The sequence below is a fragment of the Nicotiana tabacum genome, chromosome 6, assembly GCF_000715075.1.
Source record: "Nicotiana tabacum cultivar K326 chromosome 6, ASM71507v2, whole genome shotgun sequence".
NCBI lineage: Eukaryota > Viridiplantae > Streptophyta > Magnoliopsida > Solanales > Solanaceae > Nicotiana > Nicotiana tabacum.
Genome location: NC_134085.1, coordinates 172,633,304 through 172,656,954, shown reverse-complemented (window position 1 = coordinate 172,656,954; position 23,651 = coordinate 172,633,304). Strand labels below are relative to the sequence as shown.

Below are 23,651 nucleotides of genomic sequence, written 5' to 3'. Positions count from 1 at the left end.
TTATTTTTTTTTAGCTTTTTTATGATTTAAATAAAGTGTATAACTTATTTTTTTAGTGTTTAGTCATGTAAACAATAGTACTTATTAGTCGTAGTTATTTTAGCAACTTAGTAATTCTAGATTATGTTTATTTTTATTATGACTTATTAATAATATTTATTTTATGCGATTTTATTATTTTTATTGTTGAATATTTTAACACAATGCCATGGCTCATCTCATATTTTATGTTATTTTCTTGAAAAACGCGTTATATAGTTATGTCTTACTAGGATTAAAAAAAATATTTGGAACACAATTTGTTTGGTCGTTAGATTAAATAAAAAACTCGAAAAAATTCGAGAAAAACCGAGATAAAAGAACCTGACTTGTATTGGTTTGGTTTGGTCTTTAAATTTAATAGCCCGACACAATTGATTTGGTTTGGTAATTAGAAAAGTCGAACCAACCCAACATATGTACACCAATTTATAATATTATTTTCTCTGGCATTAACGAATTTTCCTAGTTCTATGTATAAGGCTCCTTGATGCTGTTCTTTCTCTTCCTTTTGCAGACACGAAAACTTGAGCTAAATGAGTTATATGATGAGCTTGTTCATGATATGGAAGACATATTAGTTGAATCTGTTGGATTGAGTTTTGGTGACAAGATTTATCAATCATATATACCACTTCCTTCGAGAGATGGAGGTTCTGCTGCTTTCAGGTTACTCGTAAGCAGGGGCAGATTTGTAGGCTTAATTATGGGCACGTGAACCCGTGATCTTTCTCTAAAATTAGATATTTTATGTACATAATTTTTAAAATTGGCATAATATTAATTGTTGGCACCCATGCTCTAAGAAGGTTGAATGGTGCAATTGGTTGAATCTTGAGTTATTTACCAAGAGGTGTATGGATCAAATCTCACTAGATATATTTTTGTCTCCTATTTTTTAATAATGCACCAATGCAATATAAATTCTAGATCCGCCTCTGCTCGTGAGTATATCCTTTTCTGGATTAGAAAAAGGAGCAATGGGGCCTGAGAAACAGTGAATCGTAGTATACAGATTCCATCATAGATATTGGATACATATTCCATCATAGATATTAGATAATCTTTGGGAAAATTAGTGTTATCTGATGCTGATGCCTCTTTCGAAAAAGTGATTAGTCGCATTCCGCACATTTAACCAGTTGTGACTCAAGATGCTTTTGTTCTCCAACATATAGCCATTGCCCCACTAGAAAGTGGAGATCTGAACAGAAAAATGGACCATTCACTACTTAACAGCTTCCTAATTGTCGGCATGTTCACAGTATTTACCTATGTTGAGCTGATTCTCCAAAATGTTGCCGCACCCGTGTCGGATTCTCCAAAAATACATTATTTTTGGAGTATCCGACACGCACCCGGCGACATTTTTGGAGAGTCCGAGCAACATAGGTATTTACAATATTGGAGTTACTAATTTTTGGTTGTAAATTACAAAATCGTACTGTACCTTTTTTTATTTGTTCAAGAACTTGACCGCATCCACGATCCAACCAATGAGTAATCTTTGAAAAACTATAGGACAGTCACTTTTAATGTTTTGCAGTGATTTATCTATTGCAATCCGTAATAAGAGGAGTAATATTTGAGTTTAACGAAGAATAAACATTATGGAGCTGATATTAGAGTGAAAAAAGAGGATGTATAAACATTTTGTGTATATTCCAATCATCTTCAATAGAAGTCTGAGCTCAGCCAATAAGTTACAAATAGTAATATGAACAATATATCTCTGTGTTGCATAGTTAGGCTACATATATATCCTGCAAACCCAAAACTCTAACCTTCTATTTTTTTTCTTTTTTCTGTGTAACCTCTCAATATCTATTTTGCTAAATAACATTCTCTTCCCCCCCCCTCCCCCCTTTGGGGTGCTGTTCAGAAAATGAAGTGAAATCATGTTGCATTATCTGCTATTTGTGGTAATCCTTTTCCATATTCCCTAACTATAGCTGTGTTTAAAGCATAAAACTCCTTATTTAACTTTGGACTAGAATTCCAAGATGCATCAGCTTGCACACTGATAAGAGTGAGGGAACCATTTCCTAAGCAAATGGTGCTTCAGCTTCATAACCAAAACAAAAATTCCATAGCATGGTATGTGCATTAGTGCCACGGATGAATACCTGAAAAGAGAGTTCATTTTCTTGATCAACAATTATTTCCAGAATAAAAATCGCAAATTCTTATCGTATAGTTTAAGACTTTGGACGAATTACATACCATAGAGGAGAAAATGAAGATGCAAGATCAAGGAATGGATATGGCCACCTGGTTAAAAAATCATACCAGTATTGATTACTTGTTATATATGTAAAATGTAACTGCAAATGGAAAATAAGAGGGAGTTTTACCAAATTGAGATGCAGGCATGAACTGCCCACTGGAAAACAACATAAACTGCTGTCCACAAAAAGAAATATCCAATTCGAAACCAAGGGAAACGCTGAAATGATTACATTATGGAATCAGACGTTAGTTATAAGAAACGTAAATTATGAAGACGATTTTTGAGGTCAATAATTCAACCTACCAAGCAGTTGAGAGCTGTATCACCAAGTAGAAACACAACATTGATTGAATGCATGTTTATAATCCACTACAACATAGAAGAAAATATCAATTAGAAATAGAGAAACAAATGTCCAACTTTGGGGAGCAGAAAAAACTGAGGGAAGTGTAGCATACTTACAAAATTTAAATTATAGCCTCTAATTGTCAGAAACGGAACAAGTACGAACCAGAAGACACAATCAGTAAGTGTTACAGCTCCAGCATTCATCTAAGGAAAAAGAAGACAAATGTTAACAATGTGTATAATTAAGATTAAGTTGTTCTCTTTTCATCTTGAATTTCATTGAAGTAGAATTGCAATATGCTTTGCCCTAATATGTTCATTTTACCTGGAAAATTATCTGAAAAAGATATCCCCAGAAGTCAGCAATTTGGCGCGAATTTTGTACTGCATTTTCCCCTGCCTGTTTTGCAGCATTTGAACTGCTGGTACTTTCTACATTCATAGGCAATCTTCGCAAACCATACTCAGCATCTAATCTCTCGTTATCAATTTCATCACCACCAACCTTATTGTGATATTGGTAACATCCATACATTGAAAGCACAGATCCAAGCTACATAAATATAACAAGAAATCACGAGTTAAATCATAGACTAAAAACAAACAAACAAACATTGACTTCAGTGTTGCTATTACTTACCCCAAAATAAATAGTGATCAATGTGAATGTCCACCTGTTCAGCAGACAATACATATCAAATAAGCTTTTATTTCACTTAAAGGAAATCATTTGGATATACCATGAATTGATTGAAAATGTACTTACTGTGTATAGTAGTAAAAGATTTCCCCTCCATCAACAGCAACATTTAGGATTAACATTAACAAGAGAATTAAAAAGGCGACGACTCTATATCCAAGAAGCCAACCAGGATGTATAGTTTTAAGGCATGGTTTCCAAACTTCATCATCATACAAGAGGCCAGGGGAATCTTTCTGCTGTTCTCTGCTCCTATTCCTCGAGTCACGAGGACCTTCGTATTTTGTTATGAGAATGGATGCAAAAACCATAGAAGCTAAAATCCAAATGGAGCAAAGCATAACCTTCCAGTTAAACCATTAACTTGATGTTGTTGTATCAACAGTCAAGGCTGGTTGCCATGAATTTTTTGGTTCTCCTGTTAGAAAACTCATTATATCAACACTTCTCCCTTATTTAGAAAACTCTCCACAAAATTGGCCAAAGGTACAGAAATGTTTGAATTATCCACAACACTAAAGAATGTTCTTGTTTTTAGCTTTTTCTTTACTTTTTATTCAAAAGAATTGAATAAATACAAAGAATTGAAATCCCAAAAATCTTTAAGGTAAAGATGAAAACTTGAAGGACAAAGTTGAAATGCAGAAAGCAAGAATGAAATTCTCATAGAAATGTCAAGAAGCCAGGACTTAGTAGAGACCAAAACTCAATCAAAAAGCTAAGCAAAAAGGCCCAGTGATGGCATCCCATAAGGGAAAAATAGAGAAGAAATCTCAAAGATTATATAACAGGAGAAACTGTAGACAGTTTTATAACAGCTTTAGCCTTGAGGAATGAGGGGGTGGTCAAGAATGCAATAACAAATAATATGATATTGACCTACATTTGATATCTGAAAGTAAGCAGAGATTCCAAACTTTCAGCATGCATTTGCACAGAAAGATATAACGCAGTTAATTTAATACATAAAAAAATTGAATTAAAAGGTGGGAAAAAGAAGGTAAGTTGTTAATTGCAAGCAAAGGAAAGATAGGATACTTACAGGGGAAAGCAAGGCAAGGTGGTGGTGTGTAAGAATATATGCTTTGCTTCTTTGCTTTGCAGGAATCAATTTTTAAAAAAATAATGAAATAAATAAATTGAAAAGAGAAGAGAGAAGACAAAAAGGATGGTGTTCTTAGAGCATAAGCTTCTTTATTTGTTATCCCAATAGTAGGAGTAGTCTATAATCCAATGTCACAATCTCAATATTCCCATGCAAATATTAAATTCTTATTAGACATACATGATATGTCACCCCTTTTTCTGGTATAGTTTTATAGCCTTATTGGACCCACCTGTCTTATGTAAGGAAAGTTTGTGTTGGATTGCTAGTTGATTCTTCTTTTAACACCAAAAACACAAAAAAGTATATGCAAGTACAGGTTTGTGAGCTCCCAATAAAGAGATGCTGTTCTTTGTAAAGTTTTTGGTATGATAGCATTGCAAGAATTCAAGATTTGTCATTTGCACTTTGAAAATTTATATTGAACCAAAGAACTAGTTCTCCACTTCTACAAATTGAGGAGCGTTTCCAATGGAAGAATGCTCATTAGTTGATTTTATAGTAGATTAATTATTTTAAGAGAACATGATTTGAAGCGATTATTCCAACCAGTCTAATAATTGGATTATATGCTTAAATGTCAACTTTGTATTCCCAATTGTTAGATTTCATTTGAGTTTTTTCTTTAAAAAAATACCATCATTTTAAAAGGAATAAATAAACATGATGTTTATATCAGATGTCCTATTATTGAAGTGTATTACTATTTCATCTTAAGCTTTTTGATAAAGTAATCACACAATTCAATTGAATAATAGTGGACACAAAAACCATTGGTTGAATCCTTATCCTATTCATTATAAAAAGAAACTCCAACTTGTTTGCCCCATAAAATAAAATAAAAATTAGCCCCTCACGTTGATGAGATGTGTTGAATAAATAATATCATCTTGACAACTTAAACTTTTGAATAATACCCAACAATATAAAAAAATGGTATAATTACTAGCGGTTTTTCACTTTTTCTGTACCAAAATTGTTCAAACTCCCAAAACAAAAATTTTAGTAGCTACGTGGTCTAGATATATCATCGGTGTTTGGGAAAACGTATGAAAGATAAGACAAAAAAGGAAGGAGCAATAATATAATGTTTCAAATGAGGAGGATGAAGAGGGCAAATCATGTAGGGCCCGCTCATACTACGACGAGAGGCCAGCTTGTTAATTGGTCACATGGTTCGCGTACACGCTATTAGGCCCAAACACGAGTGAGTAGTCTTTACTCTTCTAAGGCCTTGTTTTAAGGTTTTTTTGGACAAATTACCTGTAATTTGTTTTGGACTTGAAAAGGTTAGCCAAGATTGATTCGCAAGCAAAGCTGCTATAGTTTCTCCTTTTCTTCCCTTGTGATTTTCCTTTTTCCATTCCAATAATAAGTTGGAGGTAAATGCCAGTCTATGATTATTAGCAGAACAAATTTTAAGCTCATTGCTTAACTCCCCAACGGAAATATTACCTAGTAGAGGAATATGGGCACGTGCTTTCTGTAGTTTTTAGATTTTTTAATGATAATTACTTAGTACGATGGATCGACAAACACAAATAAGACAAAGTTCAAATAGTAACTTACAATAAGCAAGTATTGTATGGGTCAAAGTCTCACTAGGTAAATCGGCGTGGGAAGGGACGAAGGAATGTTACTTGGAACTGTCATCTCCATACCATGCTGTAACGACACGTACCTCGGCCACGGTTGAGGTCGTATATTTAGGATATCTGAGAGGCAAATTGGATATCATGGCATTTCAAGGGGTCAACTAGTAATATAGTCAAATGACTCAGATACAATAGTCAATGATCGTTGGGTAAGAGAGAAGATCTAGCATATATAAACTAAGTGAGAAGAAAAAGAAGTGCCATTCGCACAGGGGCGGCCCTTCCATAAAGCAAGTAAAACAACTGCTTTAGGTCCCACATTTATGATGGCCCCATTTTTTGGACACCTAATAGGTTATGTATAGAGAAGAAGGATTTGCAACTGCTATGATTTCTGTTAAGAAAATTGCACTTGAAATGAATATCGAACTCGAATTTCGTAAGAAACGTATAATATATAGGAAGTAACAATTTGATGAGAATATTGATAATAAAATCTCAAAATCTATTGAAAAGTCCTTTGGAGTTGATTACTTTATACATAGTAGATAAGACTATTTTTTTCACTTCAAAATAGATTTGAACAATTAAGATCACTAGATGATGAAAATTTGAAAAAATATTGCCTTAGTCTTGATTCTTGAATTCTCTTTAAAGCATAATAATCAATTCTATATTGACGGTGTAGATATATTTTCGGAATTAAAAATATGAAGAAAAATAGTACAATTAGAAGATAACAGTTTAATTGATATATGCAAATGAAAAAATTTGATTCTTTTTCCAATGCCTATATTACTTATCGAATAATGTTAATAACTCTTGTTTTTATCATTTTGGCGCAAAAAAAAAATTCAAATAAAATTGATAATCTCACCTAGGATCAACAGTGTTTCAATAAAGATTAAATGGATTAGCTGTATTGTCAATTAAGAAAGACTTATTAAGGGTTATTGATTTTAAGAAAATTATTAATAACTTTGTATCTAAGAATCGCTAGAAAAATAGACTTCAAATAAATAAATAATTTTTGTTTAAAAAAAAAGTTAAGGCCCCTCATAAAGTTTGACTTTAGGCCACAAAACTCATCGGGCCGCCTCTAGGGGGAACAAATAAAAACAGAAACACATTCTCTAAAGAAGGGAGGAATGATCATCTTTCTCACTCATGAAGGAGGAAGAAGCAAAGAAGCTCAGATCTCCAATATAGATCATGGGTCTCATCACACCCAATGTATGGGGTTTTACCTTATTAAAGATCGATGACATTTCCATCCATGTATTCAATTGTTAAACATTATGGAAATCGTAATCTTCTTCCCATATAGTGTGATTTAATCAATATTACAGTTAAATTTTATATGTGTTATGCTTGCTTGCTTTCATATTCTATTATAGATCTGAAATAAATTATCGTTGGCTAAGATTTACCTAAAGTCTTCCTATTTAATTAGTTTAGCAGAAAACTTGACACTTTTTGATCAAACAACTATGTTAATGACGTTACTATATTGTAATTTGTAAAGCAATCTGTTGTCTGCTAATGATTGCTTCAATCAAAGGAAATTTCTCTAGTTTTTCGAGTGTTTTTTGTCGGCTTAAGACGCACACAAAAAAATTACTCCATCGGATATCCCAATTTGTTCACACACGCACTTATCAAGTGTAAAAATAACTTTTGAAACCAAATTTTCATCAATTAATCCATTTCTTTACTAAACGTAAATACTTGGAACTATAGAAAAACCATTCTGAGGTGCAATTCTTGTCCGTCAAATGGTAAAAATAATTTTAAGTGTCGGCCAAAATTCACTAGTTGAATGTCGAGTGAAAAGTGATTATTTATAAAACTTATTGCGCTTCAGCGCAGAGCTGTAAAAATTGCAAACTTATCACTATGTCGAAACATCAAACTGAGCTTCGGTCAGACACAGAGACAAGTTTCTATAAGGGCATCGCCAACCCTCCCCATTTCTTCATAACTGGGCCTTTTTTTGCCATAATGAAGCTCCATTGCTCCCCTACTTTTGCCCCCCAAATGGGGATGAATAGTGTTATTCCCCACGCTATTCATCTCTTCCGTTACTATTCTCTATTACTTTATTATTATTTTAATTATTTAATTTTTTAAATTTATCTCTTTATATATATCTAATTATATTTATGTAATATCTTTATAATATTAATTTTATATTTTAATATTGGCGTATAATTTTGATAATACATTAATAGATCATTTATGAGAGCATACTAGAGGTGGAAGTTGAAAATTTATGTAATATTTAATATGAATTTCACTATAATGTAATATGTATTTAATTATCTTGAATCTCAATGATTTCACTTTTATTTGAGTTATCCGTTAATATATATAATCTATAATATTTGCTTACAAATTATATTATTTAAAAATTTATGGTATAAAATAATTTTATATTAAATTATATGTGATGAATATGTAAAAAGGGAAAAAAGATAGTTTTTCTTTAATAGAAATAAGAAAATAAAATTTAAATAAGAGATAATAATATAATATTAAAGAGAGAGAAGAATATAAAATGTACTATTCTTTTTTGGAGTAAAAAATAGAGTAATAGTTGGAGTAACTTTACTCCATTTTGAAGTTTTGGAGGAGAAAATGAAGGCTAAGGTTGGAGATGACCTTAATTTACTTGTATCATTTCACACTAAAAACGGCAAAAGCCAATTTGACCTTTGGAAATTCCCATGAAATGATGCCATTGGCTAACGAGGAATAAAAGATTCTTAAATAAAACATATACAAGTAGGCTTGTATTTTTGTATATGGATGGCTGGGGGCAGATAGTCGATTTTTTCAAGTATTTGTGCCCGCTTCTTCTTTCCTATATAAATTTTCTTTCAGAACTAAAACTTAAAAATCGGTATTCCACAACATGATTTCATGCATAATCAAAAAGAGAAGAATATTATACTATTATGACATACAACAGTATTACATGAAAATCTTGTAACTGTAGTTTCCACCGAAATCTCGGGAAATTCGAAAGGAAAAAGATTCAAAACGCGTCACCATAATTGGATGGTTGCTCTCAAAAAGTACTGTTGCGAGGAAAATCTTTAGCTCTTTTTTATCTCAACAGGGTTCCAAACTCACATGTTTATTATAAGGTATGCATATATATGTGTATATATATATATTCGTCTTTGCTAATATAATTCGTTTACTTTATTCAGCACAAAATGCGTGTACTAATTCATGCATTAAAATACGGTAAACTCCTCTAGTACTGTTTCTCATCGTGCCCACGGGGAAGAGAACCAACAATACGCGCAAAGAATGAGTAATTGGATATATCGAAAGTTTTTTTACGTCAGTCACTGTAAAGGAGAAAATCTCACAACTATATATATCTGAAACAAACCAAGCTACGGGGTTCAAGCAAAAACAAGCCATCTCCTCAAGAAAATGGTAAAAAAATGATGTCATTTGTCACCTAATAAATGAACCTGAGAAGGTCTTCTTAAATTCGGATAATTAACTTACAAAAATTAATAAACATACTTGAAATGCTTGCTCTAAGATGGAGTTCCGAAAATGCATACATTCAGAAGCAGCACAGACATGACAGATAGAAACAACACAGATATATGGAGAGAAAGGCTGAAGGGCACACCTCTCATTTGAAGCTAGTGGAGATGCACCAAGTCTGGTTCAGATTAGGCTCCTCAAGTTTTAGGAAAATGGCAGGACTCGAAGCTTATGATAGATGTAACGAGCAAAGACTAAGTTACAGGAAAACTGAATATATTGACAACATTTTCAGGGAAATACCAAGAGAATGGCAAAACAGAATAACAGATTGGGCATTTCTAACTAATTTGTTCCTTTTGGCTATTCTACCTTACAAGATAGTTCTTAAAATGAAACATTCCAAGACTCAGCAACAATGCAAACACTCATAATTTTTAGCCGAAAATGTAACTGCTTGTCATGATGTTTAATGTTTTAGAATTTTAATTTATACCTTCACAAAATGGAAAATGAATTTTTATTGCAGTCTAGCGAGAGGTCCGTGCAATTTGATTTCTTAAACTTGAAAAATGTGAAACCTATCAGAGTCATATCTAAGAACATAGATTCCTAAGATACAAATGTTACAATTCTCAATTACCAAAAAAACATTTTAAAAAAAATGGTACAACTCTCGCGAGACAATATTGTCTTCAGAAACCAAACGTCATCGTAATGGTCTTTTAGTTGAAAGACGAAAAATAGATATACAAAAGGGAAACCAATTCACTATCTGTTTGGGTAGTTCAAGCAACACAAGTATAATATCCATGAGAATGGCGCCATTAGATGATGGCGTTGAAATAACATAATGATGTGTGAAACGCAAATGCTCTGCTTACATAACAATTAGCAACGACTGAATTAAGAGGCCACAATTAGTGTTGCAAGAAGTAAGCATAACGACGATGTTGCTTGTGAACTAGGACTCCTTATTTAGAATATTAGAGTGACCCTTAAACATTCATAATTATATGTCGAGAGGTGGACATTACAACCATAGGCCTATTGAGGGGAATGCTAAATTTTCCTACAATAGCATGTTGATGCTCAGCTCAGTTACTAAGCGTTCTTCATTAGGAAAGCCATATATTCCACACGATATAGATTACAAAGTGAAAAATAAAAAAAAAAAGGTTAAAATTAGACTGGAGAAGATCCCGTAGAAGCATTTCGAAGCAACAAGCTAGATGATATGAACAACATTAAGCCAACGAAGATGACAGATCAATCAAGGAATGTTTAAATCAGGAAGTTGGGTAAACTACGGACTCGAATGTCTCCAATTTCTCAAGACTCATTGTGTTTCATGTTGCAATCATTTACGCATAAAGTTGGGAAAAGTAGCATTTACGCAGAAAGTTGCTACTCTTCCCAATGCTAAAATGCATTCTCATATTGACTGGATTTCAACCATACCACCATGCATTTTTCTTAAGGTCTTAAAAGTGCATCGCTTGTGAAAACATGCCTATTGTACCTAATAATAAGACAGCAGAACTCTGTCCGAATTGCTTGAACATCAATTACCAAAAAGAGTATCCATACGAAATTTAAAACCCTGAAATATAAATTTCATCTCCATATCACGACCATAACACAAAAACATCTATTGAAAAACAATGTAACCCATACGAACCAACATCTCCAAGTTAACATAAACGAAGGCAAAAAAGAAAGCTGTGGATTACACTTCACAGGCAATCTAGAAAAGAGAGGTTCCCTTTCCTTTCTTGTCTCCACCAATTTCAAAGTGCTTGCACCTCTGCATAACCAAAGAAAATGATTAATTAACAGATTAGGAAACATAAGCACACCTGCAGTGCAGAGATCGTCCATTAACAAACCTTGATTGGATGCTGTGAAACATGTTTGCAACCTTGGCATTGCAACCTCAACACAATCTTCTTAGTGGTTTTTGCCTGGTTTGTAATGGCAAAATAAAGAGGTCAGTTATTCCTTAACCAGTACACTGAATGCAGTGGTACATCAGAAAAAACATCAAATTCTTTCTGGCATTTTTCCGTAATAATATCCTTTAAAAAACAATAATTCTATGTGCTACCTTTTTGTGGAAGACGGGCTTTGTCTGACCACCATAACCTGACTGCTTCCTATCATAACGACGCTTTCCCTGAGCAGCCAAACTATCTTTCCCCTTCTTGTATTGTGTAACCTTGTGCAAGGTATGCTTTTTGCACTCCTTAGACTTGCAGTAGGTCTTCTTTGTCTTAGGAACGTTCACCTGCAAACAACCACATTGAACAGTCAATTATTATGCCACAAGGAACGTACCAAGACATTGCTACATGCCAAAAGCAGGATTAAAAAGGCATTAAAAACACAATACACAATAAAATCAATACTGAATGAGGGTAATGGTGTCTCCTCCTAGAATCCCTCAACAAAGGGATTCAACCATTTCATACAGTAGTATATCAATTACACCTCAATTCCAATTCCCGGGTCCATCTCGTTTCAGCACAATGTTTCCATGTCAAGAATTATAGGTTCTATAACATTAACTAAAATTATGTAGCTTTTGAGCATAAGCTATAATTAATCCTATATGGCTACAGCACAGAAACATGGACTTGCAGCAACACAATTTACAAACTAGAATGTGCTTAATGGGTGCATTCTACAAAGGAATCAAGCAACAAAATATCAAAAAACAGCAGCAACAACAACAACAATTAAATATAACTAGACAAGACAAGAAAATGTGACGCTTGTTAGACTCGTGTACTGGAAAACCAAGTGAAGAACGGTTAGTCATTTCATCTAGTTCCTAAACTAAGTTAAGGTATATTCCTACTTTCATATGTCAAAGAAACGTTTCATAAAGACGAGATTTCTGGGCTTCGATGTGACTATAACAATTTCACTGATGAAACGCATTGAATTGGTATTATACTATCGCACACTAAATTGATAAAAAATTAAAGATACGTATATAGATGTATTACCATTTTCGCCGGCCGAGATTTAGACAGAAATAGCAGAGAGCACAATTGCCGTTCAGCTGGTGCCGATCGAAAGCCCTGTGACGCGAGAAAAGGATAAGTTTTATACTCCTGACTTAGGGTTATGACTTATGATAGACTTGGCGGGTGGGCTCGGCGTGTAGGCCGAAAACATTGGGCTATAGCTAAAAACATTCGATTGGGCTTTACTCGGGAGAAATTAAAAAATAGCCAGATTCACAACTGGTCGTTCAAAATAGCCCAGTTTCAAAAGTAATTGAAATTTAGCCATTTTTTATATAAATGTAAATATGAGCGAAAATACTATTCAAAACCCGAAAAATACGCCAGCATATTATACTGGAGTTCCAGCATAAGTATGCTTGAACTCCAACATATTATACTGGAGTTCCAGGATAAGTATGCTGGAACTCTAGCATAATATGATGGAGTTCTAGCATAAGTACACTAGAACTCCAACATAATATACTGGAGTTCCAGCAAGTATAATTGTCTAGTATAATATACTGGAGTTTGGAGCATCGGTGCTCCAGTCTCCAGTATATTATACTGGAGTCCGTAAAGTATACCGGTCCAGCATAATATGTTGGAGTTCATACACAGGTGCACCAAACTCCAGTATATTATGCTGGACCGGTCTCTGTTGCAGCAAAATAGTGGCTATTTTTCATTGACTTCGTAAACGCTGACTATTTTTGAATGACTAGTCCGAACAGTGGACTGATATTTTTATGCTTTACTGTTGTCTGGACTGAATTGTGCAAATCATTATGGCCCGTTGTGCCATACAAATAGCACGGGCTGACCAGTTTTCGGACTGGTCATTCAAAAATAGCCAGCGTTTGCAAAGTCATTGAAAATAGCCACTATTTTACTGTAACACGGAAAATTCTAGCATAATATACTGGAGATCGATGCACCTGTGTATGAGCTTATGCTGGAGCTCCAACACGCGAAAAGTTCCAGCATAATATACTGGAGATTGGAGCACATGTGTATGGACTTTCAGCATATTATACTGGACGGTATATTATACTGGAACACTAGTTTATTATGCTGGAGTATTTTTCGGATTTTGAATAGCGTTTTCGTTCAGATTTATCTTTATATAAAAAGTGGCTAAATTTCAATTACTTTTAAAATTGTGACTATTTTTGAATGATCACTTGTAAATCTGGCTATTTTGAATTTCTCCCCGTTCTGTCTTGTATATAATTGAGATTTTTCGTTCCTATACACTATTTGAAACTTTATTCCGAAAAATGTCCAAGTTTTTGTATTTACCCGACCTAAACATGTTTTAGGTACAATATATATATATAATCCATCTTAAATATAGTGCCTTCAATCAAGAGATTTAGTTATACCCTTTTCTTTTTTCTCTCGTCTATCCTCTCTCCTCTCTTCTCTCCAGAATGAACTGATTTTTAGGGATTTTTGTTTGCTAATTATTTCTGGGTTTTTTTAATCCTTAAAAAAAACATATCTTCTCGTTGTCAGTTTGACACATATACTAAATGTGGACGTCCTGATGAAGCTGCCAATATCTTTAATGAACTCAAGGTACATGACACTGTGTTGCTTAATTCTATGATTACCATTAATTTAATTTCCAACAGAACTGAAGAGGTGAGGAAGTTATTTGAGTCAATGCCCTATAAGAGCTTAATATGTTAGAACTCCATGTTAATAGGTCTTAGCCAAACTGGTTGTCCAGTTGAAGCAGTGGATCTTTTCCGCAGGATGAATAGGATGCATTTTAGGATGGATTTAGTTTTTTAAGTGTGATCAGAGGCTGTGTAAGTATTGCATCAGTTGAACTTCGGGAACAGATTTTTGCAAGAGCTGTTATCATCGGCATTGAGTGTGATCAAATAATCTCTACCTCTTTAATTGAACTTTTGATTTATACATAGTAATTATATATAATACAACTTATTTATAATTTATCTACAACTTTTATACATTACTTTTACCCAGTTAAATACAACTGTAATATCATACAATTTAAATACAATTTATACGAATTTTATACAATATGTCTTTTGTATATTTTGTATCTGATTTATACATAGTAAAAATAAATTTCATATAACTAATTATATATTATACAACTTATCTACAACTTTCATACATTATTTCTACCCTGTTATATACAACTACAATATCATACAACTTAAATACAAATTTTATACAATATGTCTTTGTATATATTTTGTATCTGAATTGTATATATTTTGTATGTGGTGTGTGCTTCTTCCTCTCTAAAATTTCAATCAAAACTTACTCTCTTAATACAATTGATACATATCAATAACTTTATGTAAAAAGATTGTATTGATAACTTAAATATAAATTTTATACAACGATTCATACATTATACAATTATTGTTCAACTTTTATGCAATACTCAAATAAAAAAAATATATAACTACAATAGAATACAATTTACATGCAATTATACTACAATTTTACTACAATTTCGTAAGTGTATTGTATGTCATGTCTTCTTCTTCTTCTTCTTCTTCTTCTTCTTCTTCTTCTTCTTCTTCTTCTTCGAATTTCAATCTGAAATTTAGCCAAAATCAAGTCTAATCTTCACCAAACACCCTCAAAATTGAGATATACTCCAAACAATACTCTCAATTGTTTGCAACAACACCCAATTCAAATAAATAATGGTTTTTGAAAACCCATATTCAAATTCAAAGCTTCAAATCTTTTTAATGATTGTCAATAGTGGAGAGTTAAACACCTTCAAAATTTATTGATTGACAATTTCAATTTAAACACCAGTTGTGCAACATGAAAGGGAATTGTAAGTTAAAACGATTGAAATCCATTGATGGATTCCATTAAAACTCTATACAACAAGAAAGCATAAAAAAACATATAACATCAAATGAAGAAAAATTGGAAAAAAAAAATAGAGAAGGAAAGTAGAGAGATGAATACAAAGACAAAGACAAAGAGAAATGGAGAGAGAAAGAGAGAGAGAGAGAGAACAAGAGAGAGAGAGTATAAAAGGATAAGGAAATAATTGGTATTCTTTATTCAATTCCTAATATAAAGGGATAAGAAAATAATTGATATTCCTTATTCAATTCCTAATATAAACGGATACTCATTCAAAACTTATTTGCATATAATTGGTAAATTGTATATGACCATGTAATTTAATAGAAACTTGAGTAGGGAGGGTAATAAAGTTTCAAATAGTGTATAGGAAGGTAAAAATCCCTTTATATAATTTTGGGATTTTTCCCTTCCTATACAAATTTGAAACTTATTTATCAAAATTATTTGTATATTACCTGAACAAAATAAGGATTACTTACAAATTATATACAATCCATTATTAGTGCCTTAAATTAGGGGATTTAATTACATTCTTTTTCTATTTTCTCTGCTCTCCTCTTTCAATAAGACTCTTTCTAGTTGTGTATTACCTATTTTAAGCTATAATTAGCACAATTATTCTCTCTCTTTGCCTGCTCCCTCCTAAATAGAAATCAATATCATTTCTTCATTTTCAAGTTATGCTAACAGTAGGTCGTCACTTTCATTGTTTCCAACTTCAGGGCCATCATCAAGAATCGAAATAGCAAGTTCGAAGCAACATATTGTAGCGCAAATCCAAAAATTTTATAAAAGAAAACGCAATTAGTTAATTTAGTATGTGCAATCAAATCAATTATTTATGGATTGCCATTATCAGTCACTATTGTTGCTACAATATCCAAGTTTTTTAGTTTAAACAAACATGAATTAGTGCACATGAGTCAATTTGAAATTCATTATCTACTTTTCTTTCTTTAATAAATCGAGTAAGAAAAGAAAAATGTATGGTACAACAACATACAAATTAAAAATAAAATTTGTACCAATTTAATACAAATTTGATATATCTACAACAACATACACACTAAAAATATATTTCTTACAACTAATTATACAATATACAACTTATTTATAACTTATCTACAATTTTCGTACATAATTCTTACCCATTTAAATATAACTATATCATCATACAACTTAAATACAATTTTCATATAAATTTTATACAATATGTCTTTTGTACATGATTTGTATATGTTTCGTATGTAGTATGTTTTTTGTAACGACCGGACTGGTCGTTTCGCTTTTTAGTACCCCGTTCTCCTAAATAAGACTTCTCACACTTGCTTTAACAAATTTATGACCTGCGGGGATGGTTAGTTCGGGATTTGGAAGAGTTTGGGTTGAAATAGGCACACTTGATTCCCTAAGATTTTCTTAAAAGACTAAGTTTGACTTTGGTCAATATTTCGAGTAAACGGACCCGGATTTGTGTTTTGACGGTCCCTGAGGATCCGTAGAAAAATATGGGACCTGAGCGTATGCCTAAAATCGAATTCCGAGGTCTCTAGCTCGAGTAATAAATTTTTGTTAGAAATTGTTAAACTGAAATTTTAAGGATTTAAAGAAATTAAATAATGCTTGACCATGTTGGTATCGGGCCTGTATGTTGGTTTCGGAGCCCGATACAGGTCCAATATAACATTTAAGACTTGCCCGCAAAATTTGGTGTCAATTCGAGTAGTATAAGTACGTTTCGGCACGTTAGAAGTGAATTGAAGAACTTGAAGTTCATAAGTTTGATTCAATTAGTTTAGGGGGTGATTCTTAGATTTAGCATTGTTTCGAGCATTCCGAGGGTTCGAGTGAGTCCGTTTTATGATTTCAAACTTGTCGGTATGTTCGGACGGGACCCGAAGGCCCCGAACGTCAATCGGACGAGGCTCGAGTGAAGTTGGAAAAATTGACAAGGAGCTGAAGCTCCAGCTATCTGTCATAACCGCACTTGCAGTTGGTCAGCCGATGGAGCGAGACCGTAGAAGCGGTTGTTCTCTCGCAGAAGCGGCCAAGGCAGGCCAAGCCAGAAGCCACAGAAGCTGCTAAGCTTTTACAGAAGCGGAACCGCAGAAACGATTGTTTCCCGCAGAAGTGGACCAGCTGAATTTCCGCAGAAGCGGTGGGCGCAGGTGCGGCCGAGAACCGCAGATGCGAAAATCACTGAAGTAGTGAGCTTCATTTATTACGGGCTCTAGACCATTTTTGCTCATTTTCACTCATTCATTGGGCGATTTTGGAGCTCTTGAGAGAGGACTTTCACCTAGCATCTTGAGGTAAGTTCATCCTAATTATTTCTAGTTTAATACTTGAACCTCGGGTAGATTAACACACAAAGATTAAGGAAAAATCATGGTATTATAGCAAAACCTAGGGTTTGATAAAAGTTAGATTTAACCACGAAATTTGTTATGAAATGAAGTAGAAATCATATATTATTGATCCTTAGGTTATAAAGAATAACTTTCTTCAAAAAGTTTCAGAATCCGGGCACGTGGGCCTGGGGTCAGATTTTAGGAAACTTGTGTTTAAGGTTGGGAAATTACTTTATAATCAAAATGCAAACTCTTGAGCTTGTATTGACTAGTTCCTACCTCGTTTAATTAGTTTTGGATCGTTCGACTCCAAATTGAGGGTTTGAGCACGTTCTTGGTATTGGAAGTACGCTTTGGAGCGAGGTAAGTCTCCTTTCTAACCTTGTAAGAGGGAATTATCCCCATAGGTGTAATAATTGAATAAATTGCCAATAAATGCAGGGGCTATGTATGCACTAGGTGACGCGATACCGAGAGTCCTTATGTAGCTAATACTATGTTAATTGTCCGAGTAGTTTAGGACCCGTATCATGCTAAATTTGTAAATGTTTATATCCTTTCATGCTAATGAGATCACTTAAGATATGTCAGAAACTTGGAAATGAACCCATGTGAACGTATGCACTTGTTTGAATACTTGTATGAATTATATGAATATAAATGCGCCTTTATGCTCCTTCTTGATGATAATGGATGCTTGTGGATCGGGCCAATCGCCTCAGCAGAAATATATGCATCTACGGTTCGCGCCATTCGACCCTCTGACAGTGCACAGTTTCTTTTCTGTTGGATCGGGCCGTCGACCTCGGCATAACGTGCGCATGATATTTGTGTAAAATCTTATTCATGACTTACTTTGTTAAATGCTCTGGAATGTAAATGGCTAACTGTGATACTATCTAGACATGACTTATCACTTCTTGCTATAATCTGATATTATCTGTGACATCTATGCTTAGCATAAAACTTTATTATATTATTTGACCCTAGTAAGTATCAAGTCGACCTCTCGACTCTACTTCTTCGACATTAGACGGGATACTTACTGGGTACATATTGCTTATGTACTCATACTACGCTTCTGTACTTAATTGTACAGGATCTGAGACAGGTACATCTGGCTATCAGTCTGATGCGCGTCCCTGATCATAATCCGAGACTTCCACGATGAGCTGCTCCCTCCCTATGCCGTTCAGCAGTTTGATGGAGTCTCTCTTTACTTTTGACTATCTACTCTATTTCAGACAGTAGGATAGATTTACTATTTTGTATATTCTACTAGATGCCCACATACTTGTGACACTAGGTCTTGGCACACACATTAGTAGACTATTCTTTTGGGAATTGTATAATTATTTTTGGTACGTTACTAGTTATCACTAGTTTTAACTTCAAATTAAGAAAATTGCTATACTTGTTTTGGTAAAGTAAAATGAGAACTTATTAATATTTCCGTGTTGGCTTGCCTGACAATGGCGTTGGGCGTCATCACGACCTATAAAGAAATTGGGTCGTGACATTCTTCTTCCTCTCTCAAATCCCAATTAAAACTTCCTCTCTTATACAATTTTGATATATATCAACAACTTTATATAAAAAGATAATATGTATAACTCAAATACAAATTTCATATAGCGACACATACAATATACAACTAATTTTCAACTTTCATATATCAGTCAAAAAAGATACAATTACAGACAAAATACAACTTCTTCTTCTTCTTCTTCTTCTTCTTCTTCTTCTTCTTCTTCTTCTTCTTCTTCTTCTTCTTCTTCTTCTTCTTCTTCTTCTTCTTCTTCTTCTTCGATGAATTTCAACTTGAGAATTCACCCAAAATCAAATCTGATCTTCATCAAATGCCCCTAAAATTGAGATATAAACTACATAGAATATTTCCAATCATTTGCAATAACACCCAATCCAAACAAAAATATTTTTTAAGAAATCGAATTCAAATTTAAAATTTCGAAACTTTTTAATGGTTGTCAATGGTGGAGAGTCAAACACCTTCATAATTTATTGATTTACAATTTTAATTTGAACAGTTGAGCCAAATAGTTAATATCCATCTGCTGCTAGCCCCTCACCGGAACGCCAACAAGAAAAAGAGAAGCCCAAAAAATCTCCAAACTACAACCATGGCAAAATTAATCTCTTTCTTCTCCATTATTAGAGAAAATTATGAGCTTTAGAAGGAAAAAAATATTGTAAAATCGGTGTAGAAATAGGATTGATTTCAAAGAGAGAAAGAGGATAATCCTTTAGAAAGAACTGTGCTTGGGGTTTGTCTAAGTAAGAAAGGAATAGTGAGGGTTTAAAGGGATTTACTAAATTAAAAGGCTAAAATCAAGAGATACTCATTTAAAACTAATTTATATATAATTGGTAAATTGCATATGACCATGTAATTAAGTTGAACTTGATTAGGGAGGATAAATAAGTTTCATGTGTAGCATAGATAGATATAAATCTCTATTATTTTTTCACATAAATTACCTTAAGGGCCCGTTAGGCCATAACAAAATTTTATATTTTTTCGGAATCAATGTTTGGCCATAAAAATTTTAAATTTCAGTTAAAATTTAAAAAATTTCGAAAATTAAAAAAACTCCAAAAGGTTATTTTTCAAAATTTTCACTCAAATCACTCACAAAAATTCAAAAATAAATCCAAATTGTATTCATGTCCAAATACAACCCTAATTTTCAAATAATATTTTCACTACAAAAATATTTTTCCCCGTAATTTTCCAATTCTTATGTCCAAACGCCCACTAAATAGTTGATTACTCAAAAAAAATGGCAGGAGTCGATGTGCATATATATATATATATATATATATATATATATATATATATATATATATATATATATTAACGACCCAACCAATATGTTTAACGCCTTAAATTTTGTCACAAAAATGTGTTTTTTGTCATACAGTTTGGCAAAACTTTAAGAACTATATACCAAAATGTTGGATATGTGTGAATAAAATATCACATGTAAACTAATAAAAAGAAGCTACTTATAAGCACTTGAAAAGTCTTAATAGTGTGAGGCCTTTTGGAAAAAAATCATGTGAGTTTAACCCAAAGCAGAATAATATCTCATCATGTTAAGAGTATTTGTTTTAACCAACACAAAAGTATGTTTTTGTCATACAATTAGGAAAGATATTAATTTTTATATACTACCGATATAAGTAAGGTGTAAATCAGTAACAACATGTTAAAATACACTTGCATGGTTAAAATTCTTTATACTTTTGTAAAACCTATAGTAATTGTGGATGTCTACTACTCCCACTACTTTCACTCATGATATAAATAACCTCCCACTACTCATCACTATTATGATTATAACTCTCACACCTCCATAACTTCTCTTCATGATCTCAATTATTAATGTCATGTTTAAGACAATCCTTTTGTAACCTTCTATGTAATAGTATAAATAGAGGCATGAAATGTGATATGGGATACGGTTGAACATTTGATGAAATAAGAAAGTTATCTCTTCTTCTCTAAATTTATTTATCTTCTTGTTTTATATTATTACTTTGATCTACATTTCTTAATACGTTATCAGCACGAGGTTGAGCTCTTTTCGTTGTTCAGGTATATTTGTTCATTTGGTTTTCTTTGTTGTATATTTTGATTTCATGATTAGTGTCTTTAATATGCAGTTGTATAATTTCTCACATCTCTAGATATGTGTAAAAATAAAGAACTCTATGTTTCTTTATTTTAAGTTATTTGCATGATTGTCATGTGAAAGTTGCTAATTTTCATGTTAATAGAATTAATTGAGAGAAGAATACTTGTTTTATGTTGTTCGACATTTGAAATTGTGTTAAAGTTAGAAAATATTTTTTTTCTAGTTAACATCAAAGATATAATAATAATTTGAAGGGAAAAATAATATTCTTTTCTATGGAATTATCACTTTAGTGTATATAGATCACAAATTTGATATTATGTTAATTTTTAAGATTCTTTACGCTATTATCCTAATGATTTCCAATTATTTATCTTCTTTGATAGTTTTACTATGTCGAATTTGTCAAAGCTTGAGTTTGTGACACTTGACATTTTTGGAAAGAGAATTACCTATCATGGGTTCTCGATGCTGAGATTTACTTAGCTACTAAAGGCCTTAGTGACACCATTACTCAGGGTAATGAGGCATCAAGCCAGGACAAAGTGAATGCCATGATTTTCCTTCGTCATCATTTGGACGAAGGTTTGAAGATTGAATATTTGACAGTGAAAGATCCACTTAAATTGTGGACTGGCCTGAAGAAAAGGTATGATAACCTTAAGTCTACGGTATTGCCAAGGGCTCAATAAGAATGGATGCACTTACAGTTGCAAGATTTTAAGACCGTAAACGAGTATAACTCTGCTATATTTCGAATAACTTCCCAGTTGAAATTAAGTGAGGATGTTATGAATGATGAGGATTTGTTGGAAAAGACTCTTACAACTTTTCATGCCTCCAATATGGTATTACAACAGCAATACCGTGGAAGGGGTTTTAAAAGTAATCTGAATTGATGTCATGCCTTCTGGTGGCTGAGCAACATAATACCCTTTTGCTGAAAAATTATGAAGCCTGTCTCTCAGGGTCAGCTCCGCTTCATGAAGCGAATATGGTAGCGAGACATGATAAGTGTAACGACACGGTCGGTCATTTTGAGAGTTGTGGCCCCGTTTCCTCATTTAGTACTCCTTTTGTATTCTACAGCTATTATACGATGTACCGTGTTAGTTGGTTCGGGTCCGGAGAGATTTCAGAGTGAATTGAGACACTTAGTCTCTAAATTGAAAGCTTAAGTTGGAAAAGTTGACTGGACGTTTGAATGGCCATTAGAGTGAGTCTTTGGGATTTGAATGGCCATTTGATATCGGATTTTGATAAATTTGGTATGATTAGACTAGTGAGTGAATGTGCTTTCGGGTTTTGCAACTTTTGTCAGATTTCGAGACATGGGCCCTGGGGTTGGATTTGAGCCGATTTCGGATTCTATTTATAATTTAGTATTTTCTTGTGAAATTGATCCCTTTAGCCTATGTTAATTGTATTGTACTGCTTGCGGCTAGATTCGGGACGTTTGTAGACTGATTTGAGAGGAAAATGCATTTTGGAGTAGAGTTTTGCCCGGATTGAGGTAAGAAACACTTTTACATTTGGTTATGAGGGTTTAAGACCCCGAATTATGTGATATGTGATTGGTATTGAGGTGATACACATGCTAAGTGACGGGCGTGCATGCGTACACCGTGAGAATTATGACCTGGTTGATTCCATAACACTGTATAGTGATTGTATCTTGTTGATATCAGTGTTTCCTTCATGTGATAAAGTAATTGAGATATCAATCATGCTAGATATCATGTTTAGGCTTAATACCGGTATTGCTGGGACTTGGGACCCATAGTGGTCGTTTCTTGCTGTCACCTTACTGATTTCATTGATATTTTGTACTCAGTCATGCATATCATATCTCAGTCTGAGTTGTTATTTATTAATACATTATATCATTGTTTCGGGCTAGTTTTCATGACATTTTGAGCCGGTGAGTGAGAATGGAGAGATTGATGATTGAGTGAGACCGAGATCATGATTATGAGTGACAATTATGGGATCGGACTGCACGCCGCAACGGTTATACTGATTTTATGATAGCGATTGGGCTTTAGGAGCTCCTCCGAAGTCTGTACATACCCCTAGTGGGCACAATTGATATCATTGAGGGATGGATCTTCCCTAGACATGGATCTTGTCCGAAGCACTTGATACCTAGAGATGATCTTCTCCACAGGGCAAGATTGGCCTTTCTCGGTATTGGGTGACTGATGATCAGTGATGTATATATTTCGG

At 33.4% G+C, this 23,651-nt stretch overlaps 2 protein-coding genes across 4 annotated transcripts; both read right to left on the bottom strand.

Annotated features, from left to right (window-relative positions):
- Positions 1-1,663: 1,663 nt before the first annotated feature.
- LOC107792577 (uncharacterized) lies at positions 1,664-9,783 on the bottom strand. Of its 3 annotated transcripts, none has more exons than XM_016614801.2 (9): positions 9,673-9,783; positions 3,384-3,735; positions 3,258-3,291; positions 2,943-3,170; positions 2,732-2,821; positions 2,573-2,638; positions 2,394-2,485; positions 2,263-2,310; positions 1,664-2,165 (listed from the first exon to the last, which is right to left on the bottom strand). In XM_016614801.2, exons 2-9 carry the CDS (start codon positions 3,656-3,658, stop codon positions 2,048-2,050), a joined length of 951 nt encoding a protein of 316 aa, XP_016470287.2. In that variant the 5' UTR covers positions 3,659-3,735; positions 9,673-9,783; the 3' UTR covers positions 1,664-2,047. The 3 variants fall into 3 exon arrangements, with proteins under 3 accessions (XP_016470287.2, XP_075112034.1, XP_016470288.1); XM_075255933.1 differs by lacking the exon at positions 9,673-9,783 and adding an exon at positions 4,360-4,494; XM_016614802.2 differs by lacking the exon at positions 9,673-9,783 and adding an exon at positions 4,201-4,337.
- A 1,287-nt stretch (positions 9,784-11,070) lies between these two features.
- Positions 11,071-12,678, bottom strand: LOC107792576 (large ribosomal subunit protein eL42). The gene is made up of 4 exons (XM_016614799.2): positions 12,539-12,678; positions 11,635-11,814; positions 11,417-11,491; positions 11,071-11,334 (listed from the first exon to the last, which is right to left on the bottom strand). The coding sequence occupies exons 1-4, from the start codon at positions 12,539-12,541 to the stop codon at positions 11,275-11,277; spliced, it is 318 nt and encodes a 105-aa protein (XP_016470285.1). The 5' UTR covers positions 12,542-12,678; the 3' UTR covers positions 11,071-11,274.
- Positions 12,679-23,651: the final 10,973 nt, after the last annotated feature.